At 38.7% G+C, this 16,307-nt stretch overlaps 1 protein-coding gene across 2 annotated transcripts in view; it reads right to left on the bottom strand.

The window, feature by feature from the left end:
- DNM3 (dynamin 3) overlaps positions 1–16,307 on the bottom strand; it is a 591,315-nt gene that overhangs the window by 348,723 nt on the left and 226,285 nt on the right. For both annotated transcript variants that reach the window (XM_068541252.1, XM_068541253.1), the window contains exons 8-10: positions 8,314–8,449; positions 5,722–5,789; positions 2,273–2,411 (exon numbers count right to left, since the gene is read on the bottom strand). In XM_068541252.1, the coding sequence (XP_068397353.1) occupies positions 2,273–2,411; positions 5,722–5,789; positions 8,314–8,449 (343 nt within the window). The remainder of the gene's footprint in view (positions 1–2,272; positions 2,412–5,721; positions 5,790–8,313; positions 8,450–16,307) is intronic.

Raw genomic sequence — 16,307 nt, 5'->3', positions numbered from 1 at the left:
AGTACAAATATACAACCACCACTGGTCTAGAGAGCTTAATGGAAAAGGAGGTTCAAAGGGTGGAGAGCAAAGAATAAAAGCCAAAAAGTGTCCAGGAAGAAGCTGTCTCGTCCCATGCCATCGGCACCAACTGCTGGTTTTCCAGTAAGCTGGATACAATGGGAAGTGATAAAAAAAAAAAAAAAAAGATTCATACATACCATAAACACTTTATATAACTTAAAACATAAATGTACACACATGTGCCAATCTTTTGATGTGAGGCCAAGGCCTGTTCTCTGCATATGGATCTGCTGATTGGAGTTATGCGTCTTCTGTCTTACATAAACCACATCCTTCATCTGTGATTTCCAGTTTTGCTTTCTTTAAAGTGGAGGGGAAACATAAAGACACTCGGGAAATCATCTGAATGCAGAGTCCATCTAGATTTTTATCACTGCCCACCCCCCATATACTTTTAGCCTTGTCCTACCTACACCTAATCAATTGCAAAGCTTTTGTAGCTAACCTTTATTAAAGTCATTCCAAAGCTGGATTTTTATGGAAACAAAATTCAAAGTCTTTCCTGCATTTGATCAATTTATTTACTCTTCACTTAAACTACATAATTAAAATAAGAAGGAAAACTGGCTAAACAGGTTTGAGGACAAACACAGCACAATTGGCCATTGGAAAGAAGACCACTTAACTGGTGGAAGCAGGAATGCATGGGCAACCTAAAGCTTTTGGCTGAAGAAGACATCTATATGCTGAGGGCGGCAATCCATGTGATTAAATAGAGAATGCAGTTTCAGTTAGTTCAGCAAGTCAGTTAAGAGGAGGCCAATATACAGGTGACAAGACTAATTGTATTTTGAGGTATAGGCAAGGACAGGAGGGATGTGAAGTATTATTAAATGGCTTCAAGTTTCCAAATGAAGAGCTGGCATAAAGACATTTTTTTCTTCCCCATGTGCATTCTTTTCCCTTTCCTCAGTCCCTTAATGCCTATGGCTTTTCCTGTTTTAGAGAAGAGAAAATAGAACTTTAAGGAACAAGGTAGAAGAATAGTAAGAAGTCTAGAGAAGGGATCTGAAGCTCCAGAACCACTTCTGGGCCCCAAACTAGTTCCACTTAACTCCTTTTCTTTTAGCATTGACAATCCTGAATTCCTAAATTTAGCTTCTTTTCCTCTTTCACTACTTATATCTTTCCTTCATCTGAGTTTTTCTGCAAGGTAACTGGGAACCAACACTAATATTCATTCTCTCTTTCTTTTCACTGGTTTTTCAGGAATGTTACTCATAGTAACCATACAGAAAGGGAAGGGTAACAAAATTAACAAAATCGGCAAGTATATATACTTTCAAGAAATAAAGTAACAATAGTAACTGCCATAGGGCTAGGCCTACCCTATCCTAACACCATCAGTAATTCCCTTCTTATATTTTCCAGTACAGGGTACCCCTTTCATGTCCCTGTGGAATGGATGGAATCCAGCACAATTCCTCCATGTTCCTCAGTGAACAGCCCCCAGATTGGGAAGTCTCTTGCCCACTACTCTCCATCAATAAATATTACAATAAATATTACAAGGTGGAGAATATTGGGTGCTACTAAAAATGGCCATTTATAGATTAGCCACCATTTACTGAGCACTTACTATGTTTAATCAATGTGTTAAGTGCCTCATGGGTTTCAGTCATCGTCTTGTTTAATCCTCACTGAGGTGATATCATCATCATCATCATCATCATCCCCATTTCAAGCAGAAATTAACAAAAATATAAAGATTAAGTATGATGCTCAAGGTCACACAGCAAGTGAATAGCAGAGCCAGGATTTGAATCTAGATAACTGGACCTCAGAGGCTGGGCTCTTAACTACTATACCGCAATGCCCCTTCCCAGAACATCCAGGTTCAAGTGGAATTCATTTAAAATTTAGAAGAATTACCTTTTTGTTACAAACAATATTACTGATTCCCTTCCCCTAACAATTACTCCCATCCATGAACCACAGGAAAAATTGGTTTAGGGCACTTAATTGTTCTAAAGTGATGTTTACCTGATTAAGACAACAACCCTATTTGGAATGGGGTGATAGAAGTCAATATGCCCATCTATCATGAAAGCAATTCCCACTCAGTACTTTTCACAATCCCTCCCCTTGAGCAAACACACAACCTTCTATGACAAAGTGGAGGGTCAGGGAAAGAGAGGCATGTAGCAGGGTAGGAAAGATGGGTAAACCAAGTAGTTACTGGTTGCAAAGTTACATAATTCAAACTTACTTTTTTGGTACACTTCTTGACAGTGTTGATTAATTCTTGTATTACCAGATCTACACTCTTCAAGGAAGGCCCTTTCAGCTTTACAATTTGTTTTTTGACTATTGCTTCGAATGCCATGTCTGGAGTAAACAACCCTGTCCTGAATGTAAGAAAGAAAGCAGCATGTTAGATATTTTAAATTGAATGATATTCAATACTCTTTTTTAAAATGTTTTAATTGACATGCTACTTAAAGCATACAAAAAGCCTAGTTTAAAAGTTACATAGTGATTTATTCTATCCACAGTATCATTTGTAATAATATCCTTAATACATTCCATAGATGATTAACATTACCTAAAAACAGTTCCCAAAACGTTTTCAAGGCTCATAATGTGACCTTCAATATTTAACTGTCATTTGTCTCAACTCACTGGTTCACAGCAATACAAAGGAATGCTACAACAGAAATGGTGTCCTAAATTTACATTTCTATTTCTAAAGTATTCCAAAAGCAATCCTCTCTTCTCCTTCATGGAGTAGAAAATGATCTTCACTTTCTGAACACTAAAATAGTAGCATTCCTGGACTACACAACATATTCTTTCCAGGAGAGCTGTATTATAGTGAGCTCAGTGGTTCCCAGTTTGAGGTCCTGGGGTGCTGAAGGAAAAGGAAGGCAGTTAAGTGGAACTATCTTGGAGCCCAGAATGCCTAAATTGTGAATTTACAAAAATGAAAAATGATAACCAAAGTAGCAAGTATCTTTTCATTTGGATGGAATTAATTAAAACTGATGTCATAACAATGCTTTTCTCATGCTGTACAGAAGCTCAGGAAAGCAGGTATGTGTGTGCATGTGTGTGTGTTTCATAAAAAAGTAAAAAATGATTACTCATATTTAACCAAAAGGTCAATGGAGAAAAGCTACAGTAACAGGGATCCTGAACTCTGACATATGCCATGCCCAAAGACGTGCAGGCTCCAGATGTTGGTGGTTGATCCTCCCCATCCTAGACCCTCCTCCCTCCCCCTTATTTGGTTACCTTCTCTTCCTGAAACACTCAATTTTATGGTACCTCTTTTGGGAGATTTCTTTAACACTTCCATTTTAGCAGCCTTGTTCTATGTCCCTTCTTATTTACTTAGCACTCTGTGCCCACCTCCATTTCTAATTGTACTGTAGTAATCATACTATATTGTAATTGTAATTTCTCCACTTTGGATACAGAATAAAATCCACGTTGTTTAGTCTGACGTTAAAAATTTTCCTGTCTGTCCCTAATCTTCCTTTGAGGTTATTTTCCTCCTTCCTTTCATGCACGCTATGTTTCAGCCAAACCAGACCATTTGCTTTTCCACACATATTCATACTAATATTTTATGTCTTTTCCTTCATCTATGATGTTCAGTTCACCTTTCCCACAATTTCAGCCTGTCCAAATCCCACCTGTGCTTCAAAGACCGGACCAAAAATAACCACTTCCTACAGCTCTCCTCCTCCAGTCCTGCTGCTGACTAGGTCTTCCTTCTCTGAATCCCAGCGTCCTACTTTGCACTACAGTAGTCTGAGCACATATTTTAGTCCTGTTACTACACTGGTAGGGAGAGTCGTTATTGTCTTTATCTTTGTTTTCCCCACAAGGAGGGATCCCTTGCTCATCACTGGCACTCAGTGTTAGCAGAACGAAGAAGGACCATCAGGTGGGTCCCCAGTGGGCAAAGATGGTTTCTATTATTCAAATATCTAACACAATCAGTTGGGAACAAAACTCTTCAAATTAAGTGTATTTAAAGGCATAAATAATCACACCATTAACATGTCTTATACTCAGGACACTGTGCACTTCTTATCATCTTATAGGCAAATGAATTCCAGAATAATAGTAACAACCAATCTCTTCTGTTGGTATGCACGTAAATCAGAAACCTACAATCCTGAATTACTGAGCTTTTGCAGTTACATTCAACGAAAATGTAACTGGTAAGGAGTTTCAAAAGCCAAGTAAAACTACTGTATTTGATTAAGTAAAATACTTTATGACCCACCCCCCCGCAAAACGTAATTTGGTTCTACTGCATTTATCAAATCGGTATGTTCACATACTAGCTCTGCCCAGCTAAAGAGCAAGACATAGTTTCTGTACCAAATGTATTCTGGATTTGAGGGACAGGGAATAGAATTAATAGGGAACTAGAAATCCTGTTGAAGGTTAAGAAAAAGACATTGGATGTGGTTATAGATGTTGTCTCCTTTTCACTGTGTGAATGCACATTTGCCCATACTATTTGAGACTTGTAGAGGAGATTTTCTAAATTTTGTAAGGATAGATAATTCAAATGTCATAACTCCTTTGGAAAATCACCCATCACACGTACACTCAGGGTCAAGTTTTGCTCTCTCAGCCTCTGTTCCCAAAATAGTCTAAAGTTGGCCCTGTGGCAAAAGCTGAGATACAACCGGCCAATGGACTGGGGACCCCTCCTTCATGTAAGATGATCATGAAGTAGGCAGCCTGTCTTCTTACCTTGAATTCAGGACGCCTCAGTTTAACATATGCTCCATTACATTGTATTTAGCCCTCTATACATGAACTCAAGAAATGTTTGTTTTAAATCCATTTATTTTTTTATCAATTATTTTTATCAATTCATTTATTTTTTTATCATTTATTTCTGTAATGAAAGTAAATGAAAATAATCCCACTTCATACAAGGGTGAATTCAGGTACAAGTTCTCCTCCCAGCCTCATGTCCCTCTGCTCTCCTGTCTACATTCCTAACTCCAGTCCAAATGTATGGCTTCCTGCTCCACGAATATGTGCTGCCCTTTGCCACCTCCATGCCTTTGCTCACATTACTCCCTCCACTTTAAGCCCCCTCTTTTCTCCTCCAGCCTCAACAATCTCCCTCCTCTCACATCTCATTGCATTGCCACCTACCCCATAAACACATAAACGGACACACACACACACACACACACACACACACAAGCACATGTATCCACACAGACACCTTTGCTTGTTGAAATCATTCTTGTTCTCAAAATAGGCAAGGTGTGACTCTAAAGTAACCACCTTCATTAATCTTTCCCAATCTTGCTCCATAAATCCAGCCAAAATTAATCCATTTGGTTTCTGTGTAAGTAATGATCACTTATGAGCAAGTCTGGCCTCTGTCCCTGAAATACAGAGCCCTGAAGAACAAGGTCTTGTTCATCAGTAAATCCCTGATTGTTCAGAGCACAGTGCTGTGAGGGCAGAAAGGGTTTTTGTTTTTTTAATTGTAAACAGACAGTATGCCAATAGTAGAAATTACCATTGAATCCAAATGAGGATTTCCTATTTCTTACTCCCACCTCTATATTCTACTCTGCTCAGATGATGAAAAGGCTACTTCACTAGCCATTCATAAACATTAACATTTTTTAGTAGCTTGAACTGAAGACAAGGAAAATGTGAAGCACTTGCCTGATACCATGTATGTTTTTGATTGCATAGCTTATTTCTCTTCGCAGTTCTTTCTCATTGAACTCCATCTGCAGATGCAAAATGAGCCACAGTTATGACACTTAATTCCTTTGAATAATAATATCGTTGAATATTAAAATATGAGAATAACTTGACTCCGTTATTAATAAAGACTCATGTCTTTCCTAACCTAAACCCAGATGGTCAAAACATCCGTTTATATAAAGTTCAAGGCAACACAGAACATTAGGGATTTCTGGGAGCTTTAGTGCAGCGGATTTTAACTCTATTATAGATAAGGAGTGCTGTGCATAAAGGATGACTTCTGGACATAAATCTGGCTATTCATTTGAATATATAATTCTTCATTCTTTTGCTGAATATAGTAAATGTATTCACATATGAATGCATAAATAAGAGTGTCACCTGATGTACAACAGCAGTCCAGCTGTGCTGAGATTAACAATGGCTGTCTTTTCTCCCTGGCCATTTTAACCACCTGAGTTCAAAGCCTCTTTAAAAGAGGAAATTAATAATATTTTGCCAATCCAACACAGGATAGACTATTGTATAAAAATTTCCCATAAGTTCTAGGTATCTTAAATTTATTTGGAAGTAGGGTCAAAGTGTCATAGAGCTTAGACCTGGAAGGGACATCAAGAGAACATTTGATTCAGCCCCTAACTTTTGAGATTTGGCCTCTCCAGCCTCATTATCTGTCCATTTTCCCCCTCACACTTTATGCCATAGAGCAATGAACTGCTTTAGTTCCACAGCTCAGCCTTTACCATTCCTCCCTTTCTGTCTGGAACAACCTCTCCCGTGACTAATCCCACCTCTTCCTGCTTAACTAGCTGCTCATCCTTCTTAAGTCAGCTCAGAAGCCAAGCTCCTTTACACAGTCGGGCTGGGATTCATGTCCGTGGGCCTTGTTTCCATAGCACCCTGCGCTGAAGTTTGTCACTTTACCTAGCACATTTTAATGAAACTGTCTATTTACCCATCTGCCTCCCGCATCAGGAAATAAGCACCCGCCTCTGTATGTGAGGCGAGTAACATAGTCCCTATAATTACCTAGATGCCTATTGGGCATTTCAAGCTGAACATATCCAAAACAAAACTCTTGATTCATACTTCCACACTGAACTTTTCCTCAGTTCCCCTCATCTGACGGGCACTAACATTTGCTCAATTGTGCAAGCCAAAATCTTGGAAGTCATCTTGAATCTTCTCTTTTTTGCATCTCCCATATCAATCCAACCCCCATTGACTCTACCTCCAAAATCACAAATCCATCCACTTCTCTCAAGCCTCTCTTCTGAGGCATTTTTACTATAAAGCTAAAGAAGTTTAAGTTTCAGGACTTCTCCCTTGCATAAGCTCCTTCCAAGACCCGTGTCTGAGTTTATAATTTTATATTCTTCTTCTTCAAGGGGGTCCCCAAAATTGTATAGGCTTCAGGCCCTACAGAAAGTGGATCCACCCCTGCTCTGGCCTACTGTTTAACTCACCTTGTCTCCCTCAGTCCACTCTTGCCCCTTTACAATCCAACCCACACAGTGTTCTTTTAAAATCACCAACCAAATCCGGTCACCAACCAAATCCTTAAAACTCTCCCCCAACTTTCCATTGTTAAATGTAAACACTTCACAGCAACCTAGAAAGCCCTGCATAAACTGGGCACTTCCTTCCTCTGAATTCATTTTCTTCCCCCCCACCCGTTCATCAGCTCTACCCCAGCCTCAGCTGTTCCTCACCTGCTGTACAGGTGCTTGCTCTAGGGCTTTGTCCTTGGCTTCCTGCCCTGAACAGCCTTCTTCCTCCAGATACTTACAGGTGACCTCTTCATGCCATTCAGGTCATGCTTTAAAGGCCCCATAGTCAGAGAGACCTTGCCTGAATATTCCATCAAAACTGGCTTAGCCAATGGGGGACTACGGACAATTGTTTCTTGGTAGTGCCAGAGTTATCTACCAAGTTTTATCATTTGTATTTTTCACAAAATGTTAATTCCAATGTGCTTACACTTATATTCTACTTTTTCAATTACCTTTCTTATGTGAACAGTTTCTGATTCTTAGTCTTTAATTTTTTTCATCTTATATAATCCAATAAATTGATATTCCATAAAAAATTTTTAAATAAATGTTAGCTCTTATACTTGACCAAAAAAAAAGTGGCTTATGCAACTCCCCTCTCTCTCATATTATGTTACATAATAATACCTGATATTTTTTTCCTTTTTTATTTGTTAATTTTCTGTCTTTCCCCACCAGACAGTATCTCTGTCTTGATCCCTGGCACGTAGATCACTGGTACACAGTAGGTACTCAAGAAATATTTTTAAATTAATTAGACAACAAATAAACCAATTTGTCATTGTTGAATTATTGAAATGTCATTAGATCCCATTAAATAAAATCAGAACCATCAGTAAGAAAATAACTTCTCTCCTAAATCTCATTATCTGAGTATGGAGGCTTTTGTTTAAAGAAAACCACTTACCACTCACATAACATTTTATGAAAAGTTATGTAGAACAGAATATAGAAATGAAATGAAACAAAAGGAAAAATAACATTTGGTACAAACCTTTACTATCTCAAAAGGAAAACGTTCATGGAAAATACGATTGATTTTAGCACCCCCTGAGAGCTCCAGGGTATCTACTTGATCCCCTGACCCTTCAATTCTCTTCTCAAAGTCCACAGCAAATTGCTGAACCATCCTATAATTGTGAAAGAGAAATAAATTCAAGTTAAAGTTACGAGGTTTCACATTTTTCATTTTAATTTGCTATGGTTAGCAATTCTTTTCCTGGTGTTCTTAGCGGCACCTACTGGCAGAATTAACATTGCACTCTATTCATTACTGAAAATGTAACTATAGGAAATACACGTTATTAAGATTTATTTCAGACATTTAATTTAAAATATATATTTTAAAAGTAAGGAACCAAGATGGAGGAGTAGAAGGATGTGCTCTCAATCCCTCTTGCGAGAACACCAGAATCACAACTAGCTGCTGGACAATCATTGACAGGAAGACACTGGAACTCAGCAGAAAACATACCCCACATGCAAAGACAAGGAGAAGCCACAATGAGACCGTAGGAGGGGCACAATCACAGTAAAATCAAATCCCATAATGGCTGGGTGGGTGACTCACAGACTGGATAACACTTATACCACAGATGTCTACCGACTGGAGTGAAGGTTCTGAACCCCACATCAGGCTTCCCAACCTGGGGGTCCAGCAACGGGAGGAGGAATTCCTAGAGAATCAGACTTTGAAGACTAGTGGGAATTGATTGCAGGACTTCGACAGGACTGGGGGAAACAGAGACTCCACTCTTGGAGGGCACACACAAAGTAGTGTGTGCATCGGGACCCAGGGAAAGGTGCAGTGACCCCAGGGGAGACTGAACCAGACCTACCTGCTAGTATTGAAGGGTCTCCTGCAGAGGTGGGGGGTGGCTGTGGCTCATCGTGGGGAGAAGGACACTGGCAGCAGAAGTTCTGGGAAGTACTCCTTGGCGTGAGCCCTCCCAGAGTCTGTCATTAGCCCCACCAAAGAGCACAGGTAGGCTCCAGTGTTGGGTCACCTCAGGCCAAACAACCAACAGGGAGGGAACTCAGCCCCACCCAGCAACAGTCAAGTGGATTAAAGTTTTACTGAGCTGTGCCCACCAGAGCAACAGTCAGCTCTACCCACCACCAGTCCCTCCCATCAAGCCTCTTAGATAGCCTCATCCACCAGAGGGCAGACAGCAGAAGCAAGAAGAATACAATCCTGCAGCCTGTGGAACAAAAACCACATTCATAGAAAGACAGACAAGATGAAAAGGCAGAGGGCTATGTACCAGAGGAAGGAACAAGATAAAACCACAGAAAAGCAACTAAATGAAGTGGAGATAGGCAACCTTCCAGAAAAAGAATTCAGAATAATGATACTGAAGATGATCCAGGACCTCAGAGAAAGAATGGAGGCAAAGATCTAGAAGATGCAAGAAATGATTAATAAAGACCTACAAGACTTAAAGAACAAACAAACAGAGATGACCAATATAATAACTGAAATGAAAACTACACTAGAAGGAATAAATAGCAGAATAACTGAGGCAGAAGAACAGATAAGTGACCTGGAAGACAGAATGGTGGTATTCACTGCTGCGGAACAGACTAAAGAAAAAAGAATGAAAAGAAATGAAGACAGCCTAAGAGACCTCTGGGACAACATTAAACGCAACAACATTTGCATTATAGGGGTGCCAGAAGGAGAAGAGAGAGAGAAAGGACCAGAGAAAATATTTGAAGAGATTATAGTCGAAAACTTCCCTAACATGGGAAAGGAAATAGCCACCCAAGTCCAGGAAGTGCAGAGAGTCCCAGGCAGGATAAACCCAAGGAGAAACACGCCGAGACACATAGTAATCAAAGTGGCAAAAATTAAAGACAAAGAAAAATTATTGAAAGCAGCAAGGGAAAAACGACAAATAACATACAAGGGAACTCCCATAAGGTTAACAGCTGATTTCTCAGCAGAAACTCTACAAGCCAGAAGGGAGTGGCATGATATACTTAAAGTGATAAAAGGGAAGAACCTACAACCAAGATTACTCTACCCGGCAAGGATCTCATTTAGATTTGATGGAGAAATCAAAAGCTTTACAGACAAGCAAAAGCTAAGAGAATTCACCACCACCAAACCAGCTCTACAACAATAGCTAAAGGAACTTCTCTAAGTGGGAAACACAAGAGAAGAAAAGAACCTACAAAAACAAACCCAAAACAATTAAGAAAATCCTCATAGGAACATACATATCGATAATTACCTTAAACGTGAATGGATTAAATGCTCCAACCAAAAGACACAGGCTTGCTGAATGGATACAAAAACAAGACCCATATATATGCTGTCTACAAGAGACCCACTTTAGACCTAGGGACACATACAGACTGAAAGTGAGGGGATGGAAAAAGATATTGCATGCAAATGGAAATCAAAAGAAAGCTGGAGTAGCTATATTCATATCAGATAAAATAGACTTTAAAGTAAAAAATCTTACAAGAGACAAGGAAGGACACTACAGAATGATCAAGGGATCAATCCAAGAAGAAGATATAACAATTATAAATATATATGCATCCAACATAGGAGCACTTCAATACATAAGGCAACTGCTAACAGCTATAAAAGAGGAAATCGACAGTAACACAATAATAGTGGGGGACCTTAACACCTCACTTACACCAATGGACAGATCATCCAAAATGAAAATAAATAAGGAAACACAAGCTTTAAATGACACAATGGACCACATAGATTTAAGTGATATTTATAGGACATTCCATCCAAAAACAGCAGATTACACGTTCTTCTCAAGTGTGCACGGAACATTCTCCAGGATAGATCACATCTTAGGTCACAAATCAAGCCTCATTAAATTTAAGAAAATTGAAATCATATCAAGCATCTTTTCTGACCACAACGCTAAGAGATTAGAAATCAATTACAGGGGAAAAAACGTAAAAAACACAAACACATGGAGGCTAAACAATACGTTACTAAATAACCAAGAGATCACTGAAGAAATCAAAAAATACCTAGAGACAAATGACAATGAAAACACGATGATCCAAAACCTATGGGATGCAGCAATAGCAGTTCTAAGAGGGAAGTTTATAGCTATACAAGCCTACCTAAAGAAACAAGAAAAATCTCAAGTAAACAATCTAAACTTACACCTAAAGCAACTAGAGAAAGAAGAACAAACAAAACCCAAAGTTAGCAGAAGGAAAGAAATCATAAATATCAGAGCAGAAATAAATGAAATAGAAACAAAGAAAACAATAGCAAAGATCAATAAAACTAAAAGCTGGTTCTTTGAGAAGATAAACAAAATTGATAAGCCATTAGCCAGACTCATCAAGAAAAAGAGGGAGAGGACTCAAATCAATAAAATTAGAAATGAAAAAGGAGAAGTTACAACAGACACTGCAGAAATACAAAGCATCCTAAGAGACTACTACAAGCAACTCTATGCCAATAAAATGGACAACCTGGAAGAAATGGACAAATTCTTAGAAAGGTATAACCTTCCAAGACTGAACCAGGAAGAAACAGAAAATATAAACAGACCAATCACAAGTCATGAAATTGAAACTGTGATTAAAAATCTTCCAACAAACAAAAGTACAGGACCAGATGGTTTCACAGGTGAATTCTATCAAACATTTAGAGAAGAGCTAACACTCATCCTTCTCAAACTCTTCCAAACTATAGCAGAGGGAGGAACCCTCCCAAACTCATTCTACGAGGCCACCATCACCCTGATACCAAAACCAGACAAAGACACTACAAAAAAAGAAAATCACAGACCAATATCACTGATGAATATAGTTGCAAAAATCCTCCACAAAATACTAGCAAACAGAATCCAACAACACATTAAAAGGATCATACACCATGGTCAAGTGGGATTTATCCCAGGGATGCAAGGATTCTTCAATATACGCAAATCAATCAATGTGCTACACCGTATTAAGAAATTGAAGGAGAAAAACCATATGATCATCTCAACAGATGCAGAAAAACCTTTTGACAAAATTCAACACCAATTTATGATAAAAACTCTCCAGAAAGTGGGAATAGAGGGAACTTTCCTCAACATAATAAAGGCCATATATGACAAACCCACAGCAAACTTCATTCTCAACGGTGAAAAACGAAAGCATTTCCCCTAAGATCAGGAATGAGACAACGATGTCCACTCTCACCACTATTATTCAACATAGTTTTGGAAGTCCTAGCCATGGCAATCAGAGAAGAAAAAGAAATAAAAGGAATACAAATTGGAAAAGAAGAAGTAAAACTCTCACTGTTTGCAGATGACATGATACTATACACAGAAAATCCTAAAGATGCCACCAGAAAACTACTAGAGCTAATCAATGAATCTGGTAAAGTTGCAGGGTACAAAATTAATGCACAGAAATCTCTTGCATTCCTATACACTAATGATGAAAAATCTGAAAGAGAAATTATGGAAACACTCCCATTTACCATTGCAACAAAAAGAATAAAATACCTAGGAATAAACCTACCTAAAAAGGTAAAAGCCCTGTACTCAGAAAACAATAAGACACTGATCAAAGTAATCAAAGATGACACAAACAGATGGAGAAATATACCATGTTCTTGGATTGGAAAAATCCATTTTATGACAATGACTATACTACCCAAAGCAATCTACAGATTCAATGCAATCCGTATCACACTACCAATGGCATTTTTTACAGAACTAGAACAAATCATCTCAAAATTTGTATGGAGACACAAAAGACCCCAAATAGCCAAAGCACTCTTGAGGGGAAAAAAAGGAGCTGGAGGAATCAGACTCCCTGACTTCAGACTATACTACAAAGCTACAGTAATCAAGACAATATGGTACTGGCACAAAAACAGAAATATAGATCAATGGAACAAGATAGAAAGCCCAGAGATAAACCCACGCACCTATGGTCACCTAATCTATGACAGAGGAGGCAAAGATATACAATGGAGAAAAGACAGTCTCTTCAATAAGTGGTGCTAGGAAAACTGGACAGCTACATGTAAGAGAATGAAATTAGAACACTCCCTAACACCATACACAAAAATAAACTCAAAACGGATTCGAGACCTAAATGTAAGACCGGACACTATAAAACTCTTAGAGGAAAACATAGGAAGAACACTCTATGACATAAACCACAGCAAGATCTTTTTTGATCCACCTCCTAGAGTAATGGAAATAAAAACAAAAATAAACAAATGGGACCTAATGAAACTTAAAGTCTTTTGCACAGCAAAGGAAACCATAAACAAGACGAAAAGACAACCCTCAGAATGGGAGAAAATATTCGCAAACGAATCAACGGACAAAGGATTAATCTCCAAAATATATAAACAGCTCATGCAGCTCAACATTAAAGAAACAAACAACCCAATCCAAAAATGGGCAGAAGACCTAAATAGACATGTCTCCAAAGAAGACATACAGATGGCCAAGAAGCACATGAAAAGCTGCTCAACATCACTAATTATTAGAGAAATGCAAATCAAAACTACAATGAGGCATCACCTCACACCAGTTAGAATGGGCATCATCAGAAAAACAACAAATGCTGGAGAGGGTGTGGAGAAAAGGGAACCCTCTTGCACTGTTGGTGGGAATGTAAATGGATACAGCCACTATGGAGAACAGTATGGAGCTTCCTTAAAAAACTAAAATAGAATTACCATATGATCCAGCAATCCCACTACTGGGCATATACCCAGAGAAAACCATAATTCAAAAAGACACATGCACCCCAATGTTCATTACAGCACTATTTACAATAGCTGTGTCATGGACGCAACCTAAATGCCCATCGACAGCCTAATGGATAAAGAAGTTGTGGTACATATATACATTGGAGTATTACTCAGCCATAAAAAGGAATGAAATTGAGTCATTTTTTGAGACGTGGATGGATCTAGAGACTGTCATACAGAGTGAAGTAAGTCAGAAAGAGAAAAACAAATATCGTATATTAACGCATGTATGTGGAACCTAGAAAAATGGTACAGATGAACCGGTTTGCAGGGCAGATGCTGAGACACAGATGTAGAGAACAAACATGTGGACACCAAGGGGGGAAAACCGCGGTGGGGTGGGGATGGTGGTGTGCTGAATTGTACGATTGGGATTGACATGCATACACTGATGTGTATAAAATTGATGACTAATAAGAACCTGCAGTATAAAAAAACAAACAAACAAAACAACTAATACTAAACTTTCTTTGGGTTATTTGTATGGAAATATGTTAATATAAATGTTTCAGACATTACATGAAATTTCTAAAAAAACAACAACAACAACAACAACCAAAAACCCTCTAGGATCCACCCACCTCTGTTACTTTTTTCATTAAGGTCTCTTGATTCTAGGTTCGAACTATGCTCTTTTTAAAAAAAAATGTTCTATTGAAGTATAGTTGATTTACAATGTTGTGTTAATTTCTGCTGTACAGCAAAGTGATTCAGTTATACATATATACACATTCTTTTCTATTATGGTTTATCACAAGATATTTAATATAGTTTCCTGTGCAAACTACACTCTTTAGAGTTCATCAAACAGTACCACAGTTGTCTAGCATCTGTCTCTGGTCCTCTCCTCTTAATTTCCCTGTCTGAGCATAGGTCCGGAAGAGACCTTCCTCTTTCTTCCCCATCCTAAGTCCCCACATGCTCAGATGCAGGTACTTGGCCCATGACGTTGCCCTTTCCCTTTCTCTCCACCAAAAACTCCTGGGGTTCCTTGGCTGTGATTCTACACTGCAGTGACCCCCTCTCCTTTTCTTTTTAAAGTCCAGTTTCCTTATCATGGCTTTGAGTTCCCTTCTCCCTTTTAGGTCCTGAACTGCCTCCCCAGCTTCATCTCCCACCCCTCCAGTCTACACTCCGTCTGCTCCACCCTTCCATCTACCTGACTGTTCCCAGGCATTCTCCACTCATGCATTTTTCCTTGTCTTTGCTCTGGCTGTCCTTTGCCTTCAGTGTCCTTTTTACCATCCTTTACCCATGGAAATTCTACTTCTTCTTAAAGCTTTGCTGAGTTCTAATAGCCCTTCCTCTGTAAAGCTTTCCCTGCTTCCCCAGTCAGAACAAATCAGAACTGACTGCAGTTCCCCTCTCTGCTTTTATTTTCCAGTGCTACCTGCTCAGGATATCTTTCTTCATGAAAAAGTTATCATATGTAGGTAAGGACTGGATTCTCAGCAAGGTATCACATTGGAAAACAATTTGCTAAATTATTTGGTCTAAGGTGTTAATTAGCTGATAAAGTTTAACTTACAAATATAGGAGGCAGGTAATTACAGTAGACAGACTATATATATCATTGAGAGTCAGGAGACCTGGATTGAATCTCAGCTCTGATTCCTCCCTTTATCCCTCCCTACCTCCCTTTCTTCCTTCCCAAAATGAGGCTGGCAAAGTAAACATCAGCCAGGTAATGCAGGGCCTTGCAGCCCATGCTAACTGTAAACAGAAATCATTAAAAGATCCTAAGCAGAGGATTGAGAAGATCAGGTTTCTGCTTTGGAAGGATTTTTGGTTGGTTGGTTTGTTTTTGTAAAATATACATAACATTTAACATTTTAATTACTTTTAGGTGTATAGTTCAGTGGCATTAAGTACATTCACACTGTTGTGAAACTATCACCACCATCCATCTCCAGAACTTTTTCACCTTCCTAAAGTGAGATTCGGTATCTATTAAAAAATAACTCCCCATTCTCCTCTCCCCCTACCCCTGGCAACCACCATTCTACTTTATGTCTCTACGAATTTGACTCTTCTAGGTACCTCATATGAATGGAATCATACAGTATTTGTCCTTTTGTGTCTGGCTTATTTCACTCAGCGTAATATCTTTAAGGTTCATCATGTTGTAGCATGTGTCAGAAGTTCCTTAATTTTTAGGGCTGAAGCATACTCCACTGAATGTATATACAAAAAAAACCCTCATGTTTTGTTTATCCATTCATACATCA

The sequence above is a fragment of the Eschrichtius robustus genome, chromosome 3 (genome assembly GCF_028021215.1).
Source record: "Eschrichtius robustus isolate mEscRob2 chromosome 3, mEscRob2.pri, whole genome shotgun sequence".
Lineage (NCBI taxonomy): Eukaryota > Metazoa > Chordata > Mammalia > Artiodactyla > Eschrichtiidae > Eschrichtius > Eschrichtius robustus.
The sequence above is the reverse complement of the archived record's forward strand: the minus strand, read 5'-3'. Positions and strand labels throughout refer to the sequence as shown.